We start from the raw sequence: 22,525 nt of genomic DNA, 5'->3' as shown, positions 1-22,525 counted from the left end.
TGCTATATTTTGGGAATAACTGGAAATGAAACTTGTTTTTTTTGCCCCCTTAAGGTTAGTTAAAATAATATACAGTTGTCTGTGTGCATTGCAGTCACTGTGCATGTATCAGCTGGAGTATTTTTGGAATAAATGAGGAAATTTATTCCTGTTATTGCATTTATAGCAAAGTAGTAGCTCGAACTTGAGAAGAGCTCCCTGTTCGCATCATTCAGTTGTGCTCTGCAGTGGTTGGAGGCTCTTCATACTACTGATACTTTACAAAAATATTTGGCATAAGCTCATAAAATCACGGAGGCGTCTTTTTCTCCCCATCCTGAAGCCCTCTTAATTTTGTTCCTTGGTGATGGGTCAGTACGTCCCCCAATGTGCACACAAATATCTTTAAGGTTCAATTCATTCATTAAAAATAGCTGAAGTATTTAAGGAGGAGCACCTTATAAATAATAAAGGAGAACCTCTTGCTCATTGTTGTCCTTACCCAGGCAGATGCAAGCAGCTGCTATGATGGTGGGCTTTCCTGAAGTGATTATGCTGAGTTCCATGCAGGACCTTGAATGAATGGGTGTGAAGTACCTGAACAGCTGGAAGTTAAGCAGAAAAGCATCTTTTTTTAGTAGGTAAACTCATAAAAATAAGCATGTGTGAAGCAATGGGAGCAGAACATGGTGTTTCCAAGATGGAGCAAAATAATTTTCTAGAAATTCTACCTCTGCAAGCTCCGGGCTTTTCTATTGCTGGGGTCCACATTAATCCCACCTAAATTCAGATACTCATCAGATTCAGTCAAAGTGAAAGCTGGCAGATTGGATGTGCACTTTAAAACCCCTCTTTCCTTGATCCTACTGCCCTCAAAGCCTCATGTCTATCCCTAGTTGCAATCATTAAATCAGAAAAATCCAGTGTTACTGGCAGAGAGAGTGCATATATCATCCACTTGCTCCTTTTTATAAGTGGTTGATCAATTTTGCTGTGCTTCAGGGAAGCTTTTGTGCTCATTTGTGAATAACAGCAGGGATAAATGGTGTTTCTCCAGCTTGTCCATTATTTGTTCTGTTCTTTCTATCCGCTGTTTGAGTTCTTGATCTTGACGAAGGTATTATTTAATTCCTTCATTTCTGAGCCCTTAACCTTGGACAGATACATAATAGGCTTGTATTTAGACACTCCCAGGGTGCTTTAAGCAAATTGTTTTTCTTTGAATCTAAAAGTGACTAAGCCTGGGAAGTTATCTGTTCTTCCTCATCTCCTCCTGGTAGTTAACAGACTTCACAAGGGATCTTGACACATTCTGATCAGCCTTTGAAGTTATTACCTACTAAGGTTTTGCTCTTTCTGAGTGATGAATGCTGAATTACTGACTGTTATGAGAAGCAATGAGGAAGGATTCCTAAAACTGACAGAGCTTGATTTATAATTTCTGCAGGAAAATAGGTGGGTAAATTGTGTTGCTGGGAAGATTTTGATTCTGCTCCCTCCTCTGTCACCACTTTGCCTCCTGATTTGTGGCAGCGTTTTCAGTTGTGCCAGTCACATGAGATCAAAACCCATGAGTCAGACTCCACCCAAATCATGAGCCTGGCTTCCAGATCCAGGAGCTTTGAACAGAGATCATACCCGACTTCTTTCTTTAGTTTATCTTTCATTTCTGGAATTTCCTCTGTCTTTTACCAGTGTGTCTCTAGCAATTAATGTTTCCCACTCTTTTGGAAGTGTTGGGAAGTTATTTTGACCATCTGGGGCTGTTGGAGGCCTCATTTGACCTTCACAATTTTATTTTTGATGTCTAAATTAATCTTATTTATTCCAGACTCTGCATCTTTCTCTTGTCCCAAATGACTGCTTCATCTCTTAACCTCACACGACCCCTCATTTCTGTGCCTTTGTTGCCATTCTTCTGCTTTGTTCCCCCAGTAATCATCTCTGGTCTTGAGAGAGGTTTTCACCATTGCCTTGCAGGATGGAGAATGTGTAAAAAGATGTAGATCGGAGTGACCCTTAACCTTTGTATGAGAATATATAATTAAAGAGACCAGGGAAATGGTCTCCCTGAGTGTCTTTCCTGAAAAAGGTGAAACTGGTACTTGCAGCACAAGAAGAGGATGGTGAGGACAGGCAGGAGATTGTCTCCATGCAGGATGGAGACCTGCAGGAGAGCTGGAACTTTGCATGTTGTTGTGAGACAAGAGACCTCTGCTCACCAGGTATTTATAGGACTTGACAAACTAGGGATTTGCACTCACTTTGAAGGGATTCACGTGAACAGTGAATCAGATTCAATGGACTTATAAGCCAAAGTAAATCCAGGAAAACTAAGATGATAATCAGCCCTTCTGTCTGCAAGCTTTTGCCCTCTAATTCAGTCATCAATCTGCTTTTCTTTGAATTTTAGGTTTGTAATATATAGTTTGCAGACTCCATTAGCCAGCCAGAAAGGTATGGTTATGATTGAGATGGTGAAAATACCAAGGGAAAATTTGCTGTCCTACCACTGTTTTCTCCTATAGCATTTGCTTCTTTTCAGGAAGGGTAAGAAGTTAAAAGTTCTTGACAACGGTTTAATAAGCCAAAGCTAAAACAACAAATACGACTTTGCAGGAATTATGGCATGTGATGCAGTGGTGCCTCGTATTCCCATGGTAACATTGTCATTGGTTTGCCATGAAATTTGCAGAACAGACCTAACTATTTAATAAAATTTTGCAAAACTTGGATGCTCACAGGTCATGCAGATGGTAAAATGCATCTTCTCTTGCTCCTTCTTGTGCCATACTGTTCTTTCACCCACACTGTTTGCTGGTTCTTGCGTATGCCATGTGGCAGGAATATTGCAGATGCACGATTTCAGGTAAAAGTGCAGCCAAACTGTCCCCCCATATCCAAATGCTTCTAGAGTCCGAGTGCTTGAAACCAAATCTGAACCCAGAAAAAACTCTTTACATAGCCCTAAACTTTATGATGGACTGTCTCCAATATTTGAATTCTTATTCTCTCCATATTTTGGTTGATGGAGAATCTGGAATTTGTTTTTAAACCCAGAATCATCAAAGGCTGAGTTTAAGACACAAGCAAGAATTGTGACGCCTACCAGAAAATCTTTTAGCTAAACATTTCACAAGCAAGGCCTGAATCTGTAGCAACTGGACACATCTCAAAATGTTCCTAGTTGTGCTGTGAATGTCTCATATAATTTCAATAATTAGAAGTGATTCCTTCTTTAAGACAGAGAAATGCTACCTCGTGGCTTGAATATTAATAAGATAAAATTTATGAGAGAAACAGAGTAATATAATATTTTCTCCAAAGGAAAAGGGCATGTGTTTGTTTAGCTCTTTCATCAGTCATCTTCAAGCACACACAGTGTGCATAAAATACAGTTATGCAACCCATGTGGGTCAACAACGGAAGGTTGGTTGCTTCACCAGGATTATAAGAATCTTTTAAACACAATGGTACCACAAATTAAAATGGAAATCTATCAAAACCATTATCGTCCTGAAAGCTTTGGCCACAAGCATAATTATTGTAGAAGGATGTTGTCCTTGGATGCAGCTTTGGCTCGGTTCAGCTGGTGTTATTTGTATCCCTCCATGGCTCAAAGTCAGAATTTACATGGCTAAAGACCATAAATTTTTAGAGAAAAAAACAGGCTGTTTCCTCCATGCTAACACTAGCAGTTTTCTATTGGTTTGCAGTGGGTTGTAAGCAACTCATTAGGTACTAGAGATAGGAACAGCCTGAATGTGGTGGCTGAAATCTGCCTTGAACTTTGGAAGGATTCAGATGGAGATTTCCGTCTGGGTTTGGTTGTTTTTGTCTGAGTCTCTTGCTTTACTGGATGTGAACAAGAATGAGTGACTGTGCAATGTGCTTGGGTTTAAATCTAGAGCTGAAATTCCACATTTTGGGTAGTAAAACAGTGAAGCAGCTCTTGAGCTGCAGTCCACAGAATTAAATAGAGCAGAAAACCTGTCCTGAATTTTATAGCGGGCAGTCCTGTAAGGATCAGAGTAATTGAAAGAATATAGGGTCTGTTAGATGTTGCTCGCCATCAGCAAGGGACACATCTCCTTTACCCAGAGCTGCCCTCAGGAGAGGCACCAGGTTGCTTTCTCAAGCTCCTGACAAAGGCTGAATCCTGGACTAACTCCATTTTTGTGTTGATAATAAATTCTATTAAATAACAGGCACGATCAGTTATTTTTGAACTGGCTGTTTTTCTTTCCACATCCAATTTTTCACCCTGAGGGAAGTAAGTGGCTAACATGTCTGAAATCTATTTTCTTCTCTCCCCATCCCTCAGGCTGGTATCGATGGAGAGAGCATTGGGAACTGCCCATTCTCCCAGCGACTCTTCATGATCCTGTGGCTCAAAGGAGTTGTGTTCAACGTCACCACTGTTGACCTAAAAAGGTAAAGATTGTTCAGTTTGATTGAAAATAGTGATATGATCCAGTGTTTTCCCTATAGAAAGGCCCCACCAAGTTCAATCAGGTTTCTGTCTAGCCTAGAGAGTCAGTGGTGCACAACAAAATAGTTGGGATTCAGATTTGGGCTTGTTTAATTTTTTCACTTGTGCAATGTTTTGATATTAAACAGGGTGCTTGAGGTAGTTTCAGAGTCTTCTAACCACGAACTACATTACAAAAAAAGGACAAACTGATTTTGTAGGAACTATAAATACCCGTGCAACTACCTGAACACAAAGGTTAGTGATTTCCTGACTTCTTCTCTCTCTGTAGAAAGCCAGCTGACCTACACAACCTGGCTCCCGGGACCCACCCACCTTTCTTGACCTTTAATGGAGAAGTCAAGACAGATGTTAACAAGATTGAGGAATTCTTGGAAGAGACTCTCGCACCTCCAAAGTAAGAACTTGGGATTTTTTCGGTCAATATTCCATTTCCTAGGAATGAAAGATGTCCTAAGAGGAGTTCCTAAAAAGCACTCCTTCCTACAATCTTTACTTACAGCAGTAATATTTATTTATGAAATTTGCTGGCTTCAGTGAGATGACTTCCATGTGTGAAGGTTACTTGTATGACTAATAACTGCAGAATGTTTTCTCTGTACACATTTCATGATGTCCTTGTATGCAGAATTAAGGAGACCAATACTAGAAAAATTGTGTAGGGGTCTGGTGTCCACATTTTACAAAGCTAAAAATAACTTGGAATAGATGCCAAGAATTGCCACGCAAAATGTCTGTGCCAGGAAAAGCATTTTACAGCACAAAACTGGAAGTTTCCGAGCTGTATGGTGTATTAGAAAGGTTGGAAGGGGAACTGATTACAGAGTATGAGAGGCTCCAGAGGCAGAAAAGTGCTAATTATTGTAGTAAAGAAATGACAAAAGCCCATGACTGGAAGTTATACCCAAACTAATTTGGATTAGAAACAAGACACAGATATTTTTTCAGTATGGATGATTAACCCTTGGAACTAGCTACCAAGGAAATGCTTGGATTCACCAGATATGCCTTAGTTAGTCAAACATTTTGGCCTTAATACAAGGATAATGGGAAAAAAAATGTTGGCTTGCATTTTGTTTTGGACTTTAAAATCTATGAATCAATGAAAATTGGCTCAGTTCCTTATGGAGTCTTTTACCTCCAACTGAATCAGCCAGTCCTGAGGCAAGAGATCAGATATTTAAACTTTGTAAACTCTGGTCCAAGACCACAGAAATCAGTAGGAGTCGTCAGCTTGTGTTGGTCTTTCAAATCAATATATTTCTTTGCACCAGATGTCTATAAAAACAATTCAGGGACTGAAAACTTTATGTTCCTTCACCTGGGTAATACTAACATGCCTTGCTATTACATCCTGGAGTACATTTTCAGTGTAGAGAATTAGACACGACTGCCATTCATAATAGAGAGAGCTGCCTGCCAGACTGCCCTGCACCTTTCTGGAAATTTATGGTTCCTTCTGATTAAAGGCCACTGTATCTTGGATTGCGATCACATAAAGCACCAGCGCAATTACCTTTGTCATGAAACCATCCTTGTGTAACTATCCAAACACCTGCCTTGACAGACACAGGTATTATTAAGAGGGACTTGCCAAGCTGTTGTTTTGAGATAAATGACAACGTTAATTGCAGTTCCTTATACAGGGCTTTTTTTCTTTCTTCTTGTAAATTGTATTTCTAATCATCACTATGTTGCTGGTAACAAGATGTTACTCTCTGTGCTGCTTTGCCCTTTTCAGGTACCCAAAGCTGGCTGCTAAGCACCGGGAATCAAACACTGCTGGAATCGATATCTTCTCCAAATTTTCTGCATACATCAAAAATACCAAACAGCAGGATAATGCTGGTGAGTAGGATCATTACCAAACGTGCCGGGGAGTTTGTGTACTTGGAATTGGAATAACTTGCCGTTCTCCCATCATTTTGTTGTAAACTCTGTTCAAATGGCATCAGATACTGCTGCTGATCAACTTGAGATGGTGGATTCACTGGCCTCAATTCACATGTCCACAGCCAATTCAGACTACATTTATACTTGTAAATAAAGCAGACTACAGAGCATTCAGTAGCCCCTTTACCAATTGCCATGACGTGGCTCCTGGCCATACAGCCCTCACCAGAACAATATCCCACACTGCTTAGTGGAAGTGACTGGTGGCCTGTGCTACCTCCTCTATTCAGGCACTAGTTAGAGGAGTGTGAATTGACTGGACCCAAACCCATGCCCTGACCCTTCACAATTCATTAGGTGTGGCCATCAGACTCTTGACCCACTTATCTCATGATTACATTATGCTCTAATTTGTTCATATAAACTGAGTTATATCAAGATATTCAATGTAATTAACTAAAAGAAGTGGCTTTAAGAAATGTAATTGCACTCTGTAAACTGCAGTATTTCCTGCACATGTTTTGTGTCAAAAGAAATACCCCTTCCTCAAAGCTCGAAGCCAGGCGTATTTACATGCATCTTACACTGACTTTGTAATGAAACTGCTTTTCTTCTCCACATTCCTTTCCCCTCAGAGAGGCAAGACTTCAGCTAGTCTAAGCTCCTGTTGCTCCATGAAATCTAATGGATTTACACTGCCTTATCCCTCGAGAGGATCTGGTAGAATATTTGCAGTCACTCACTGATGTACATCTTACCTTATATTACTAGTTTCACAGACAGACACTTAAGGCATGTTAAACACCACACGCTTATATGATATCATTCAGAGAAGACTAGATTATTTCAGGTTTCAGCTCTGCCACAGATTTCATCTTGGTGATTATGTTTCATTGCCTGGGGCTGACCCATGAGATGAAAATGGGTAAATGATGATTTATGTCAGATAGCAATCTGCTCTGTAATATTTTTGCGTTGTTAACAGGAGGAAATAATTATAGTGCTTCACTTCTCGAGGATGTTAAGAAGTTATTTTTTTTGTCTGATGCTAATGGGATGCTCATCTAACCTCTGTAGGAAGTTGTAAAAGGAAGATAAATTAAGAGTTAGACTAAATAGATGTTAGAGTGAAAAATAAAACATCTTGGCCATTTACAAGGAATTTTTACGGTCTGCTCCACAACTGTAAATCTTAAATTCAGCAGTGCTGCCCCTTTACAGCGCTGTAAAACAACCATAGGTGTATGTCCACATGCATAATCCCAATGTGTTGCTTCTCAGTGACTCTGCAGTATGCAAATCCCCAGACTCATAAGGGATGGAAGATCCATCCAGTAATAAAAGGCTGTCCTGGAGGTGTCTGCAGCTGGCTATAGCCAGAGATGGAATTCAAGGTGGGATACCTGCTACTGTGAGACAAGGAATCGAACCCTGCAATGCGCTCATGACCAGGTTTCTCCATTTTTACTAGCTGCTGCGTGATTAATGAGAGCTTTCCTTGGTCCTACCTGGCAAACTCTTGCTTTAGATACATTTGAAATTAAAAGGAAAATACTTCTCAATGGCAGCTGAGCACACCAAGGTTACAGAGAAAAGAGGTGTTAAGCTGCAGGAGGGAAAGAAGCTTTGTTCCCTGCAAACATCCTGGCTCCGTTTCCTTAGCTGATTCATGCTCCTGTGATATCCAGACATGTTGCAATCTCCCAACATACTCAGCTTTCTCCTTTGAAGTAGAGAAAAGCTTTTAGCTTAATTTTTTACAGCTGGAGTGCTGCAATGCAAGGAGAATAAAGCAGAGATGAGCAGAGTACCTACATGTTCTTTCTATCAGGAATAAAGTACCTGAGGACCTCAGAGTCCTTGGGACTGTCAGGGCAGACTTACACCGAGGGAGAAGTAGAGCTCAATTTCAGCAAATCGACTTTCAGTTCTGAAGGGTTAAGCAAGAATAGCTTCTCCCTTACCCCAGGGACACTGTACTCACTTTCCTATCCTGTTCATCTAAACTACAACAGTTATTCTGCAGGTTGATTTGGATGTCATATGATGAGTTAATATGAAGTTAGTTGTGACAGATCACTTGAGCAGTGGAAAAACTGTGTGGAAAGGACAGCCCCACTGTATACATATTTCCTACTGAACTTACTTCTTTTTTGATTGGTACTTTTAAAAATTGCAATATTAATCAAAAAGGGACTGGTGCTCTGGCCCTGATCCCATACATGTCATTTTGCACCAGGTTCTGATGTTTTATCTTTCCTGTATAACAGCAGGAGTAGTTGTATATAATTCTGTAATTATAAAAGGCATTTTATAAACATAAAATGTAATTACGTAGGAGAATGTCCTTTCCCTTATTTCCATATGAGCAGGCGAGATCCAAAAAGAAGAGAGATCAGCTGCTTGTGGATATCTTAAATGATTCCTATGCACCTCAGCTCTCAGATAAAGGTAACACATGTCTCATAGTCATCTTCTATATCGGCTCCTAGCTGCAGCTGACCCAAGTGCTTGGGTTAATCTGGAAAGCCATACCAGTGACACCAGTTTCGCATGATCAAAATACACAAATACAAGAAGACTTGTTAATAAATCAAAAATAGAACGGAGAATCCAGACCAGTATATAAAAAATAATTTTAATTTCCTCTTCGTTGTGAATAGGGGAGTGCTGAATACCAACTAAGCTAAACCACCAAACATCAAGTTGTTTAAATTATGTTCTATTAACTTGGGGTGAGGGAGGTTAATTCATTAATGCGTGGGATACCAGTCTGGGAATTTGTAGCATCAGCCTATCTCTGGCTGCGAGAATGTGGATGAGGTGCAATTATATATGATCATTCTTGTAGCATACTGGTTTAGCAGAGGTCGTGTGGTCTGTGTAACATGAGCTCTCGCTGTGGCTATTATATCTTCATGGAAAAGTGGCGTGAAGTGGCTGGGATAGCTAATGAGATTTATGCAATATGAGGATACTGGATGTGAGAATTAATGAGAACCTAATGCACGCTGAAGATAAGCCCGAGCTGGTGTTCCTCCCAGGAGGGTTTACAGTCAGGGTCATGCAATAATTTCTGACTTCAAGTGATGCCATCACTTGGATATATCATTGCAAGATTTCCTGTCCTGTGAGAGTCAATGAGAAGACACTGAAAACCGAATCTGTAGCTTTTAAGTAGCTAAATGATTATTTATTTTTTTTTCTGTCGGTGCAAAAGTTACTGAAGAAAACAAGATATATAATTTCCTGGTTTAGCGCGTGTCTGAATCCTTGCATGTAAATGAACAGACACAATGATATGAATGTCTGTTTGTTTCTAAGATTGTGATACCCTCTGCTGGCAAATATGTGAATATATAAAGCAAGCAGCTTTACAGTCAGGGCTGAAACATCCCCTTAACAAAATAGGCTTCCTTGTATCAAGACTGTTTCTTCTTAAAATGCAACGTTGTCAAAAAACAAGTGTTTCATAGTAACCTATCAATTTTGAAAAAAAATTCATGGATTTTTTTTTTTTTTTTTTTTTTTAATTTTTGTATGAGTTAAAATCACTTTGATTTAACATTACAGAGAAAAATAGTGTTTTTATTTTTCTGGATTAGTGCAGTACTTCATTAGCCACATTATGTTTTATGCCTGGCATAGGAGCAGGTGATAACCTTCTTCTGGAAGTATGTGTGGCAATATGTTATTGATCGTGATTCATTTACTTACCGAAGGTATTTGGCAGCCAGGCTGCCCTGATTTAATAGTTCCCTGAATTTCTGATGCTTTTTTTCCATCTTTGTTTTCCTAACTTTTCTGTCTTATAATATAAAAATGTTGAAAGGTTTGGAATGGGCTGGCGAGGGCTGTAAGCCCAGAAGCAAACATGCTCATGCCATATCAAAGTCCCACCACTTTTAAGCTTCTTGAAAGGGAAGGAATTGATTCCAGATTCTCAGGATGTGGCAAGCTGTGTTTAAAGAAAGTGTGTGCATTTATTATTTCAAGTCAGTTCAATTACAACAGGCTTGATTCCTTCCACCCCCCATGCCACTCGATAATTTTATCACAGGCTTCTCTGAAGGAGCCATCTCCTCATCGCAGGATTAGATCTGCGCCTCTGTTTGATGGCACAACTGGGTTATTCAGTCCTGCAGCCATTGCCACCAGGCTTCACTGCTGGTACTTGGGATGGCAAGTCCTCATTCACACAAGAACAGGAATCCTTGGGCGAGTTGAGTTTGTTCGGCCTGGAGAAGAAGAGACTGAGGGGAGAGCTCATGGTGGCCACAGCTTCCTCACAAGGGGAGGAGGAAGGACAGGTGCTGAGCTCTTCTTTTTAGTGACCAACAACAGAACCCGAGGGAATGGCAGGAAGATGTGCCAGGGGAGGTTCAGGTTGGACATGAGGAAAAGGTTCTTCACCCAGAAGGTGCTGGACACTGGAACAGGCTCCCCAGGGAGGTGTCACGGCCCCAAGCCTGACAGTGTTCAAGAAGAGACTGGACAACGTCCTCAGACACACGGTGTGAACTGTGGGGTTGTCCTGTGCAGGGACAGGAGTTGGACTCCATGATCATTGTGGATTCCTTACGATTCAGGACATTTTATAAGTGGCAGTAGTCTTAAAAATTGTTTCCTGGATGCCCTTGCTCAGGTTTTCATGGCCAATTTGAGAGGTTTTGGTTGCTTAGTGGTTGTTTAATATCTGGAAGGAGATATTGTCTAAACAAAGGAAAGTAAACTAAAATCTTTTGAGTTTACTTTGGTTCCTTTGGTTCATGCTGAGCCAGTCACTGAAGCTCTGTACAGTAACTAGCGTAGTGACAATTTATGTATTCATTGGAGGAGGATGAAATTTAATTAATTGGAATGCTGTGTACATATTTTGTATCCTGCTTATTATTTTTTCTTGCAAGACTGTATACTGCAAAGCAAGGTGACAACCAATAGTAACCACCCATTAACTGTCCCACCTAAAATTGTACGTTCTTTGGTTCATAGAATGAGCCCTTTGATTTCATTTATGAGTTTAAAAAGTTGTTCTTGAATTGAGTTCTTAGGGGGCACCCGCTCCAGTGTGGGTGGCCGCATTCATTAGTGGTATGGGAGGATATTTCACTGTATGGCTCTTCAGAAGGCGCTGAGCCGGGAGACCACCAACGTGATTTCATGCAGAGGAATTTCCAGCCGTCTGACCAGAGGACTCCACTTGTCTGGTTTGGATTTACATCAAGAAGCCAAAAATAAAAGCGCATTTAAATCATTAACTTACATGTGATTAAATGCTGTTCACCTCTTTCAGTAGCTACATCACACTTTGTGGTTAAGTGTGTGAGGTGGGAAATGCCTCTCTTCATGCGCTGCATGTGTATGTATACAGTAGATATGCACCGACACGTATAGGACTGGGATTGAAACTGGCCTACACCAGTTTTAAGGCACCTTTGACTTTGTGGAGTTCCTTGTGCTGAGAAGAGAGTCAGATCCATAGTATCAGGACATGACCAGGCTGGATGATATGCTCTGATCCTTACTAGAAGCCATCACACACCTCATTAAATAAGCAGAAAATGAGTTCACTTCAACACCTTATGTAGAATATTTGCAGTAATAACAGCTCAGTGGTGTAGACCCTTTGTGTCACACATGCTGACATATGTAGCCAGGATAGGAGCTTTTTAATGTTGTAGGTCAGCTTGTGTCACCCTGACAAGCCTGGTCTGGTCAGGTTGATGCAGGAGAGCAAACATCTGTCCCCAAATCATCTCCATGCTTGGTATGGAAAGGGCTGGAGGCCACTTCTCTTCCTTTCAGCCTGGCTTCTCACATCCATAGGGGTCATACTGTAACTATAAACCTGACACAACTTGTCATGAGTCTTTGATCCTCCTGGACTACTCTGTACCTAAAGGCTTCATCCTGTGTTTGGCCAAAGCTCCTTTTGACTTTAATGGAGCGAGTTTAAAATGCTGTTTGGCTGTCCTTGAATCTATGGGGAGTTTTCTGCGACAGGGATCTTGGATCAGGCTCTAATTCAGGACCAACAGTAATACTTTATGCTTTTTACATAGATTTTCAAAATGCCATATAAATATACAGGTATATATATATGCATGTGTGTGGGTGATGTCTGTGTATCAACTTGCCATTCAATTTTTCCTTCTTCCTCTTTATTTGCACAATTTCCCTTTACTGCTACAAAACCCCACACCTGTCCAAGGCCCAGCATGAGCCACAATTTGCCCTGTCCTCTGACAATATTTAATTTTCTCTGTCACGCAACCAGGAAGGACTAGAAATAGCTTTTAAAATTGTTTTAGCAAAAAGGACTTGCTTCGTGATGGAACATATCGGGATGACAGATCTTTAACTTTGGCATTTTGAAGCACAAAAAAGCTATTTCAGAACATTTTAAAGAAGTTTTTATGGCTCCCTCTGAGCTGAGCTGAGTACTGTTGGGCTCGCGGTAGCTAAAGTGCCTGGCAGCTTTACAAAACCAGCCCTAATATAAAAAATACCCAGTCTTTAAAACACATGTAAAATAGCTTTTCTGCAACATTTGTGGCACATAAAGTACCAAATACATCTTGGTGAGTGTGATATAAAGCTTTTATTGCCATTCATTTGGGATGACCCATATAACTCACTCATGATACGTTAATAAAACTGTTCGCCACTCTGTCTCTTTATAAAAACACACATATGAAGACCACTAAAACAGTGGTGATAGCTGTGTGCTAACTTGTTAAGTAGAGCCACAAGTTGCATTTATCATCCGCCCTAAATTGCTCTATCTGCTTTCTGTCCAGCAATCAAAGCCTCATTCTAGAATGCTAAGAAACAGCAGTTTGCAAAGTAAGTTTGCTTGAGAAATAACTTTATGAAACTTCTTCTCAAAATCATGATGGCTGGAGGCCCAGAGCCATTAATATTCTGTCTGGTACCAGTGACAGCTTGAAGGACCAATATCTTTTGACCTGCCAAAACTAAGAACTGAAATTTTATGCCCTTGGAAGGAAGAGGTTTTCAGTTTTCTGAAATAATAAGAAATCATCATCGTAACCTTGGAAATATGTACCTTACTAGGGATTGTTTCTGAACTTCCCTATTGTTTAGGGTTTTTTCCTTCTCCTAAGACCTTGCTAATTAAAGTACAAAGATTTCCTGATAGACATGTGAAAAATATTACGTGAAAGCAACAGAAAACTAAAACTCTGTGTAAGTTCAAATGCGATCAGATTGCAAGCCCTCTGAGGCAGGGACTTGGTAGACCTGAATAGCAGAGTTAGATGCAGCCATTCAGGGAACAGTAAATATTTACAATTAATGTACTAGCAGACATAGTTTTCTGACACATCTGTGATGAGGTAACTTTGAAATCATAGCAATCCACAGGGAGCGAGAGAAAAAAATGAAATAATTTATCTATATAGATAAGTTCAAGACAGAGAATTTCAAAATCCTGAAAAACAATTGACAATATGTACTGCAGTCAATGAAGTTAATGATATGCTCAGATTAAGGCATGTCCTTAAGCCTTTGCTGAATCAGGGCCTATACGCACAGGCCAGGCCTAGACTAAAATACTTGCAATGGGAACAGTAGTTGGCAGATGCTCTTCTTTAAGAGGGAATTTATTTCCCCCGTGTGTTTGAATATTCCTCCAAGTGCTGCTGGCTTTACTGGGATGCTTTGTTCTGTTTCCCAGCCGAGCTCCCATGCTCGCACACAGGAGCAGTAGCACAGCTGGAAGTGGATTAGAGCAATCTGGCGGCAGCAGTCCTGGGAGGAATTAAGCGCCTCGCTGCTGGAATGGGAGGCCTAAATTACATTATTATTTAGAACTGAGTTTTAACTTCATTGCTCTATGGTTTTGCGCTGGTGGGTAACTCTCCTCATTGCAATGTATTTGGTGCATCTTAAGTATGTTCCCCACAACAAGGACTTAGATGAAGTTACAACCTCGCTCAGCAAAGTGTCCAAATCTTATATAAGCAAATGTCCAGATTTAAGCACCTAATTGGTCTTATTTTCCCAGGAGGATTGTTCACAGGCTTATATTAATATTTAGCAATTGTAGAGCAAGCTATCACATGATAGAGAACCCAGTGACTGGCTCCTGGAAGTCAGTTTGCAAAACTCTTGGTGACTTCAAAGGGAGAAGCATTGGCCCAGAATCTGTTTTTCCCAAAACATATTTTTTGTTTTATGCATACAAATGTTCTTCATAAAATAACAGAGAAGAGAAGAATGAGACATAACTGAAAATCAGTATTGCTAATTTTCGTTATTAGATCCGGTCTTAAATAGCTGACCTTTAGCTTGAAAACAGTGCTGGGAATAAGGTGACTAAATGACAACTGGAGACATAATTATTTTCTAAATATCCTGATTCTTCTGATTGCAGAAAAAAACATCAGCATTTAATGGAGTTTGAGGCTAGAAGGATCTTTGGGTTATTTACTACGATCTCTTGCAAATAACATCCCAGACAGTTTTGCCCTTTGAGCAAACATTTTATTAATTCGGCCTTTAGGCTATAAGTTATTTTGCGTCAGAGCAAAGAACAGAAGAAACTGAGGGGTTTTTGATGCACAATGCCCTTGTAAAGAATGGGGTGTGATTTACTGGATGATCGATGCCCAGCTGATGGCAATAGCTGGTCCATATTCTGCACTGCAGAAGAAAGTGAGTCATAGTGATTCAGCCAGTCAAAGCTGAAAAACAAGTATTCCTGGACCTTTAACCTGGAATCAGGATGGCTCTGAATATGTGAAGAAGGCATCTGCTCAGCAAGACTTTCTGCATCACTCCAAGGAATTGGTGCAACCATTCCCCTTTCTAGCAGAGAATGACCTAAGCAACAAGGATAAGCCCCATAACACATCTAATTAATTGCATAGTGGGAGAAAAGATACTGTGATCTTTGCAAGCATCTTAAGTCTTAAAGTATGAGATTTAATTACAGTCATCGTCTTAATGATGAGTAGCAAATTCTCTGATGTTGATGGTGGTACAGTCAACCTACCTTGGTCTTTGTTCCAAGACCTGGAAGATGATATTAGGGATTTTAAAGTGCCATGAGACTCTGTCCCTCTCCAGCCCAGTTTTTCCCATTTCTGCCAGAACTGGATTAAAACCTGCCTTGTTTTAGACTCATTATTAACACTCAAAGAAGTAAGTCCACCTCTCCTCTTTCCCTGTTTCATCCTTAAACAGTTCATTGCTTTGGCAATGTGAAAAGTGAATTTATCCAGCTTTCAACCATTTCACACTTGCGTCTGCAGGGCTGAAGAGCTCCCTCACACTTCCCAGATATTTTGTCCATGACTGAGCATCTATACATGTTGGCCTCTCAGCCTTCTCTCCAATAAACTGAACAAATAGACTCTTCGAATCTGACATTTTGAGTCTTGTTTCCAGTCCTTGAGCATCCCATTATTATTCTTGTTTGACCTCTTTCTTGAATTTTCAAAACCCTTTTTTTTAACTGAGGACATCAGAGCTGGGAAAAATGTTCTTAATACTTGTCACAACAGTGCAGTTGCGACAGAGGGAATATGACCTCCCTAGTAGTACTTGAAAATTTTTTATACCTCCAGACATAATTATAATTCTTTTTGCTTCTGCTCCTTTCAGAGAGCCTAAGTGAAGGCATAATCGTGATGATCTCTAAGTCATTTCATGGGGCTTGAAACAAAAATCTCAAAAGCAGAGAAACAATGGAAAAGAATTAAGATGTGAGTCATTTGTAAATCTCATCGTCTCATGTTTTTTTTGTGTCTGAGTAACAAGTTTTGAACACAAAGGGCAGAAAATACTGGAAACATCGAGACAAAACTGTTTGAGACTGAGATTTTCTAAGTGGACTGAAAGGTTTGGAAACCCAATAAGCTTTAAAACTTCATCCTTAGGTGCTGCTGGTAGGTATTGCTGTGTTTCCCTCTCCCATGTCTTCGGTCTGCCACTGCTGAAGTGAAATAATTTAGCTGTAAACCATGGAGTGCAATTCGGATTATCCTGGTATAAACAAAGGCAGATTTTATTCCTCTACATGCCCGGGATTGAAATAAATTTATATTAAAGATGCAAGTGCCAACAGACTGTAAAACAATCTTCTTTGCTTCAATATTAGAACACAAGGGGTCCCCACAGCACTGTGACTAAAGCCTAGTTGCACTCCCTACCAGAAGCCAACTTCACTCTTATTTTAACGCAGAAACACATACTTTTCCTTTGTTAGTCCCAGAATCATCTTGTTTGCTCTTTGCTAGTAAAATAAAACTTCATACTCCGAGTAAACACATAGCATCTTAAATATTCAGATACCAAAGTGGTAATCTCATACTATAAAGAAGTGATACTATAATCTGCGGGGCTCAATGGTGTGGGGGTTTCTTTTGCCTTTTCAGTTTCCTCATTCAAATCAGCTGCTGCTTATCTGCAGTTGGTTTAGGGACATCTGTGCAAGACTAGCTTTGCAGAGGTCAGGTTTAGGCACTTGGGGACATACTCTAGAAATGATGCTTGTCACTGACGTGCTGCTACAGAGTTACGATGATTTGTGAAATGCAAGTTAGGTGCTGTTCTTCCTGGGGCACTTGTAGGCCAGTAGTTTTACATTCACTTTCTTCCTGACCTGAGGGTCTCTTGGGCTCCTATGAGACTTGGAAGTGAATCCTTCTTTTGGTGTCATTCTAACACCTGGGTTTTCTTAAAATACAGCATCTGAAGGTGCTCCAGCTGCATTCTTCATGATAACATTACAAGTATTACATTTATTAGTTGCCCAGCACTCTAAAACTGTATAAGGGAAGGCACAAACCTGAGTTTTTAGTCTAAAACTATAAACTAGTCCAAACAAATTTCCTAGATGCATGAAAAATACGTGCTTAAGTGTCTTTTTAAAGACGTTATTGATTCGCCTGTTTCACTGAGTTTAATTTGGGAGTACGACAGACGGTATCACAAAAATAGGGTGATGACTCTTTTTAGTTATATTTACAGTTTCTTTCCCTCAACTTGAAACATACATCCACAGCTCGTGCACTATTATTTTTATCAATGTAAAGTTTGTGACTATTATCCTTATTTTGTATATAGGAAGTTGGAAGACAGAGAATTTAAATTATTTGAATAAGGTCATGTATAAAAGCTTGAGAAGACACTCAGGTCTCCTAACTCCAGATAACCTCTTAAGCCTTGGATCACTGAGCTCTGGCTTAGGACATGGTACCTGGGGGATGAAGGTCTCAGTCTCTCTGAGAGACTTATGTTCTGTGGAGCTTTTGAGACAAGTCTGTCAAAATACCTCAGACTTTTGGAATGAAGCTTTAATCAATCAACCAGTGTCATCAAGGGTTTGTAGATGGATTTGGAAAGGAAGAGGGATGATAAGGGAGGGATCAGCTCACTTAACTCTGTCTAAAATTATATATCAGTCTTTTAATAATCCCAGCTTCTTTTGTGATCAGTGGAGATGGACATAAATGCAAATATATTTTAGGACATAAATACAAATGTATTTATGTCTAAAGGACAGTTTTATTTATCTTAAAATATGGATCTAAAGCTGGGAGAACTTCTTGCCTGTCTTGCATTTCTGTCATTAAAGGAGACTTGGACAACTAAGTTAGTCTAGTTACCTAACACTTAGGTGGCTAAAATTAGACAAGGTGAATCTTATCCATAAGTAAATCAGTAGATTTTTGATGAGTCTGGATTTCTAAGGTTGGTTTGGGTATCTAATGTCTGTTTTTCAGCTCCATGTTCCTCTGAGCCCTGGTCGAAGTGCTACTGGCATTTAGTACCTCTGTTTCTCTCACTAGACATAAACAGAATGTATGTGGCAACATATATAGAAAATAGGTACCTATCTATGCTTTGTTTAGTCCAGGTCTGAAAGGCAGATTATGACCAAAGTTGTCTGGCTGTTTGCATGTCTACACCTGTGTCTGTGTGACTTGTCCCACTCCTGGTCTCTGCTCTGACTGATCTGGAGGATGAATATGAACCCCTGTCCCCAAAGAGAAACCCCAACCCAGGAAAACAGCATTGAGGAATGAGAGATACTATTTTTTTTTAATCTTCTGGGTGCACAACTAGGTATTTGTTGATTCATCAAGTGAATAGAAACAGACAGATTACAACTTTTCAGCATAGTTGCACGGGAATTTACCTTGATTGTGGGAACATGCTCAAGTCTCAATTCCAGTGAATACTGAATTATTTATCTGGAGTGGAACATCTTTAATAGGAGAGGTGACTCACCCCAGAAACTCCCTTTGGCCCAAAGTTAGGCATCCAAATGCTCTGGATGCATGGGAGCATACAACCTCCATCCTTCTCCTCTGCATTTCCAATGGTTTAGTGACTGCCCACTCATTTGCTTCTCGATATAGACGCTGACCAGAGCTGGGGATTTTACAAGGCAGAAACATGCCTGGAAAGGATGCTGCAATGCTCAAATTGGCAATGTGTTTGCCCTTTGGGGAGGGAGCCCTAATATTTAAGCACCTTTGAAAAAAAAAAAAAAAGGAGGTATTATCCTACATCACTTTGGTGAACTGTGAAATTGGATTCAAAGAGTAGGATTCATCTCACCTAAATTCACCTCCCTGAAAGTCAGGTGTCTAGTCTGAGCTAGTCCTTTAGGCTTTGCCTGTAATTCACACAGTGAGAAGGGCAGGTGTGAGGTGAATCACACCACGTTTAAATCAGGCAGTTGGAAGGAACTGTCCTCCGGAGATCATAGACTCATAGAATACAATCATAGAATCATTTCAGTTGGAAGAGACCCTCAGGATCACTGAGTCCAATCATAACCTAACCTACCTCTAGCACTAAACCATGTCCCTAAGAACCTCGTCTAAATGCCTTTTAAACCCGTTCAGGGATGGTGACTCCACCACTTCCCTGGGCAGCCTGTTCCAATGCCCGACAATCCTTTCCATGAAGAATTTTTTCCTAATATCCGATCTAAACCTCCCCTGGAACATCTTGAAGCCATTTCCTCTTGTCCTATCACTTGTTACTTGGGAGAAGAGACAACTGCTACAACCTCCTTCCAGGCAGTTGTAGACAGTGATCAAGTCTCCCCTCAGCCTCCTTTTCTCCAGGCTGAACAGCCCCAGTTCCCTCAACAGATGCTCAGTATCTCTGAGCCGAGAGGGAACCTCCATAACCACCTTGGACAAGGTACCTGACAATGAAATGGCTGAACAGAAGAAATCAAGGCAGGGCTCAAATCTCAAGGATTATACTGAAATCATAGTGGGGAAGATAAATTGTTTGAGATGTAATACAGTGGCACGCATATTGCAGTCATAGCTTCTCCATGTGAGAAGGATTAATCTACACAGATTAAATTTACAATACTCTGTTGAGCCTGCCTGAAAAAAAAAATGAGCAGGACGGAGGAAAAAGAGAGTGAAAATATGAATCCTTGGTCTTTAATCAGACTCAGAGTAGTAGAATGATATTATTTTCATACCTTAAATTGCTGTTTCTTAGCTGGTTTCTCTCTCCTGCCAGAAAACAGTATTGGGTCTCACATAATATCAAACTCAGTGAATCTGGAAGTGATCAGGAAAGGTGGTTTGTTTTTTTAAAGGAAAAATAAATCTCAGATTGTTTGTGTGAGACGGTGAATATTTATGTACTGTTCCCCCTTTTCCCTCATTGCCTGTTTCACCAAGTTCATTTGCGTGTGTTACAGGATAAATCTTACTGGAGGGCAGTGGAAGAAAGCAGTAAAAAGGAAAAGCATCAATCAGTAATCCAGGGTAGCAGCAGGAGTCACTGTTCTTTTTTTGTACATGGATCATTGTTTGTTGAACTTGCCTGGGCTTGACAATTAAGAAACTTGCAGTTCTGCTGAGGTCAGTCTCAGGTGGTTTCAGATGATGGCTACAAAAGCCATTATGTTACTGGGCTTTGATGATTTTGAAGCCTTGTTGTCACCGTGTTTTCAGTGGTATTCCCTCTGAAAAAGGCCACATATACTTTACTGTGGCTTGGAGAAAATATTTTATGACAAAATGAGAACTGACATGTCAATTTTGAAGATTACTAACACTTAAAAGTGATGTGAAAATAATTAAATGTCTGGGCATGACTTACTTAACCAGCCATCCTAAAACATGGCTTTCTTTTTGTTTTCTTATTTTTTGGAAGTCTTATGTTATTTTGCTTTAAGTTTGTTTCAAAAATTGAACTAGTTTTGCCGTCTTTTAATGTAAATCAAATAGTTTTTATGTTCGATTTGGCCGAAGAAACAGTTGTTCTTATTGCTTTCATTGTGCCTTCTATGCTTTGCATCTCTTTGCATAGTAACTATCAAGTAAAATCTTCATTCTGCAAATGGCTCCACTCAGACACATAAAATAGGAGTCATCTCACCTAATTTTAGCTATTTTAAATTTAGGTAGCCAGTCTGCTTATTCTCAAAAGAGAGAGAGAGGCTCCTCTGGTGGTAATTCATCTTTTCCAAGGCTACTATTTCAGGATGGAATGAATTGCCTTCCAGTGGCTCCTTTAGGCCACTGTGTGTTTTTTTTCTGCTTTGCTATTTCTTCTTGTCCCAGCATTAAACAAGGAAGGAAATATTTGGAGTTCAAGGAAGGGGAAGAAGAGTCCTTGTCTGACCTCTGTGAATGCTGTGGGTGTGGACAGTCTGAATCAGTTTTACTTTTTCCAAACTGTTTTTCTTTTACTACTTTCTAGTTACTTTCCGTTTTGCTTCAGCCTCATTTGACCCACAGAAAACAGAGATGGAAACGGCCAATGACGCTGGAAGTTTTATTGCTGGTATTATTTAGGAGGTCAGATCAACTGATTATAATAGTCCCTTTTGGCTTTAAAAACTGCTGGAGAAATCCTAATCCCACTGAAGTCAACAGCAAAACTTCTACAGGCTTTGATATGGCCAAAACTTCACCCTGATTACCTAGCAATGAATCTTTGTCATCTGGCTCTCCCCTTGACTTGCAGGAGTGCTCCATGCATTACATTTTCCAATGTTTTGTTCAGTTGTGGTATAAATACTTCAAGACACAAAGATTTCTCCTTGTCTCCTGGAAATAGTTGCACAGGCTAATAGTTAAAGGAAGTTTTTGCTTGAAGAGTTGAATATCAGAGCCAAAGTCTGTTCTTGGTTGAACTGGAGTAAATATGGAATAGCTTGTTGACAATGCGGAGTCACTCCTCTTTTATGTCACTGTAACTGAGAGCACAATTTTGCCAATTATTAACTTTTGTTACATTATTGGTATTTCTGTGTGTGTCAGGATTTGTTAATCTCATTGTTCAACATCAAGTAACCTTTTGCTGAAAACAGAGCGTCATTGTGAATTAGGTATCAGCTAAATTGAACCTCACCCTGTGCATTTGACAGATGGTAATACATTCATTAAGTGTTCTGTGGTTGCTTTGAGGTTGGAAAGTGCTATTTCTCTGGCTTCTAACCCAAGATTCTTAAGTAAAGTTGTATAAAACCCTAGTTTTGAAGGGGGAAGGAAAATCAGAAAGAGCTTGTGAGATTTTTTTTTTATCAATATTGTTTCTTATTGGTGGGATGACACGACAGGACTGCAACTTCTGTAAGTTGTCTTTGGCTGCACAAGTAGCCCAGAGCAGAGTAGTGAAGGGTGAGAGAGATGGTACCACCATGGATTTGGCATAAACACAGGTAGAACTTATTGGAATTAGAAGTTATGTTAAATACATCAGTGTAGAGTCAATATAGTGCTGGTGCCTCTGTGCTTGGTGATTTCACTGTCCAGAAAGATGATTTTCAGGAGCTCAGCCATTGCAGCTGTTGCAAAGGTAAGTAGATGACAGGGCTCCTCTTGCAGAGCTGGCCACATTTGGGATCTCTTCATTCATACTGAAAGTCTGCAGGGTGGGGAAGCAATTGGAAGACAACTCTGCTTTGGTGAGAGCCCCACCTGGACTACTGCATCCAGCTCTGGAGCCCTCAGCATAGGACAGACATGGACCTGTTGGAGAGGGGGCAGACGAGCCACAGAAATGATCTGAGGCTGGAACAGCTCTGCTGGGAGGACAGGCTGAGAGAGCTGGGGTGTTCAGCCTGGAGAAGAGAAGGCTCCGGGGAGAGCTTGTTGCAGCTTTTCAGTACTAAAAAGAGGCCTGTAAGAAAGATGGGGATAG

At 40.2% G+C, this 22,525-nt stretch overlaps 1 protein-coding gene across 2 annotated transcripts in view; it reads left to right on the top strand.

The window, feature by feature from the left end:
- The window catches only part of CLIC5 (chloride intracellular channel 5), a gene marked incomplete at both ends in the record, with an annotated part of 75,081 nt that overhangs the window by 45,211 nt on the left and 7,345 nt on the right, over positions 1–22,525 (top strand). For both annotated transcript variants that reach the window (XM_080341702.1, XM_080341703.1), the window contains 3 exons: positions 4,304–4,413; positions 4,743–4,868; positions 6,213–6,319. In XM_080341702.1, the coding sequence (XP_080197828.1) occupies positions 4,304–4,413; positions 4,743–4,868; positions 6,213–6,319 (343 nt within the window). The remainder of the gene's footprint in view (positions 1–4,303; positions 4,414–4,742; positions 4,869–6,212; positions 6,320–22,525) is intronic.

This window comes from Nesoenas mayeri (assembly GCF_963082525.1).
Source record: "Nesoenas mayeri genome assembly, chromosome: 3".
In the NCBI taxonomy this organism is placed as follows: Eukaryota; Metazoa; Chordata; class Aves; order Columbiformes; family Columbidae; genus Nesoenas; species Nesoenas mayeri.
The sequence above is the reverse complement of the archived record's forward strand: the minus strand, read 5'-3'. Positions and strand labels throughout refer to the sequence as shown.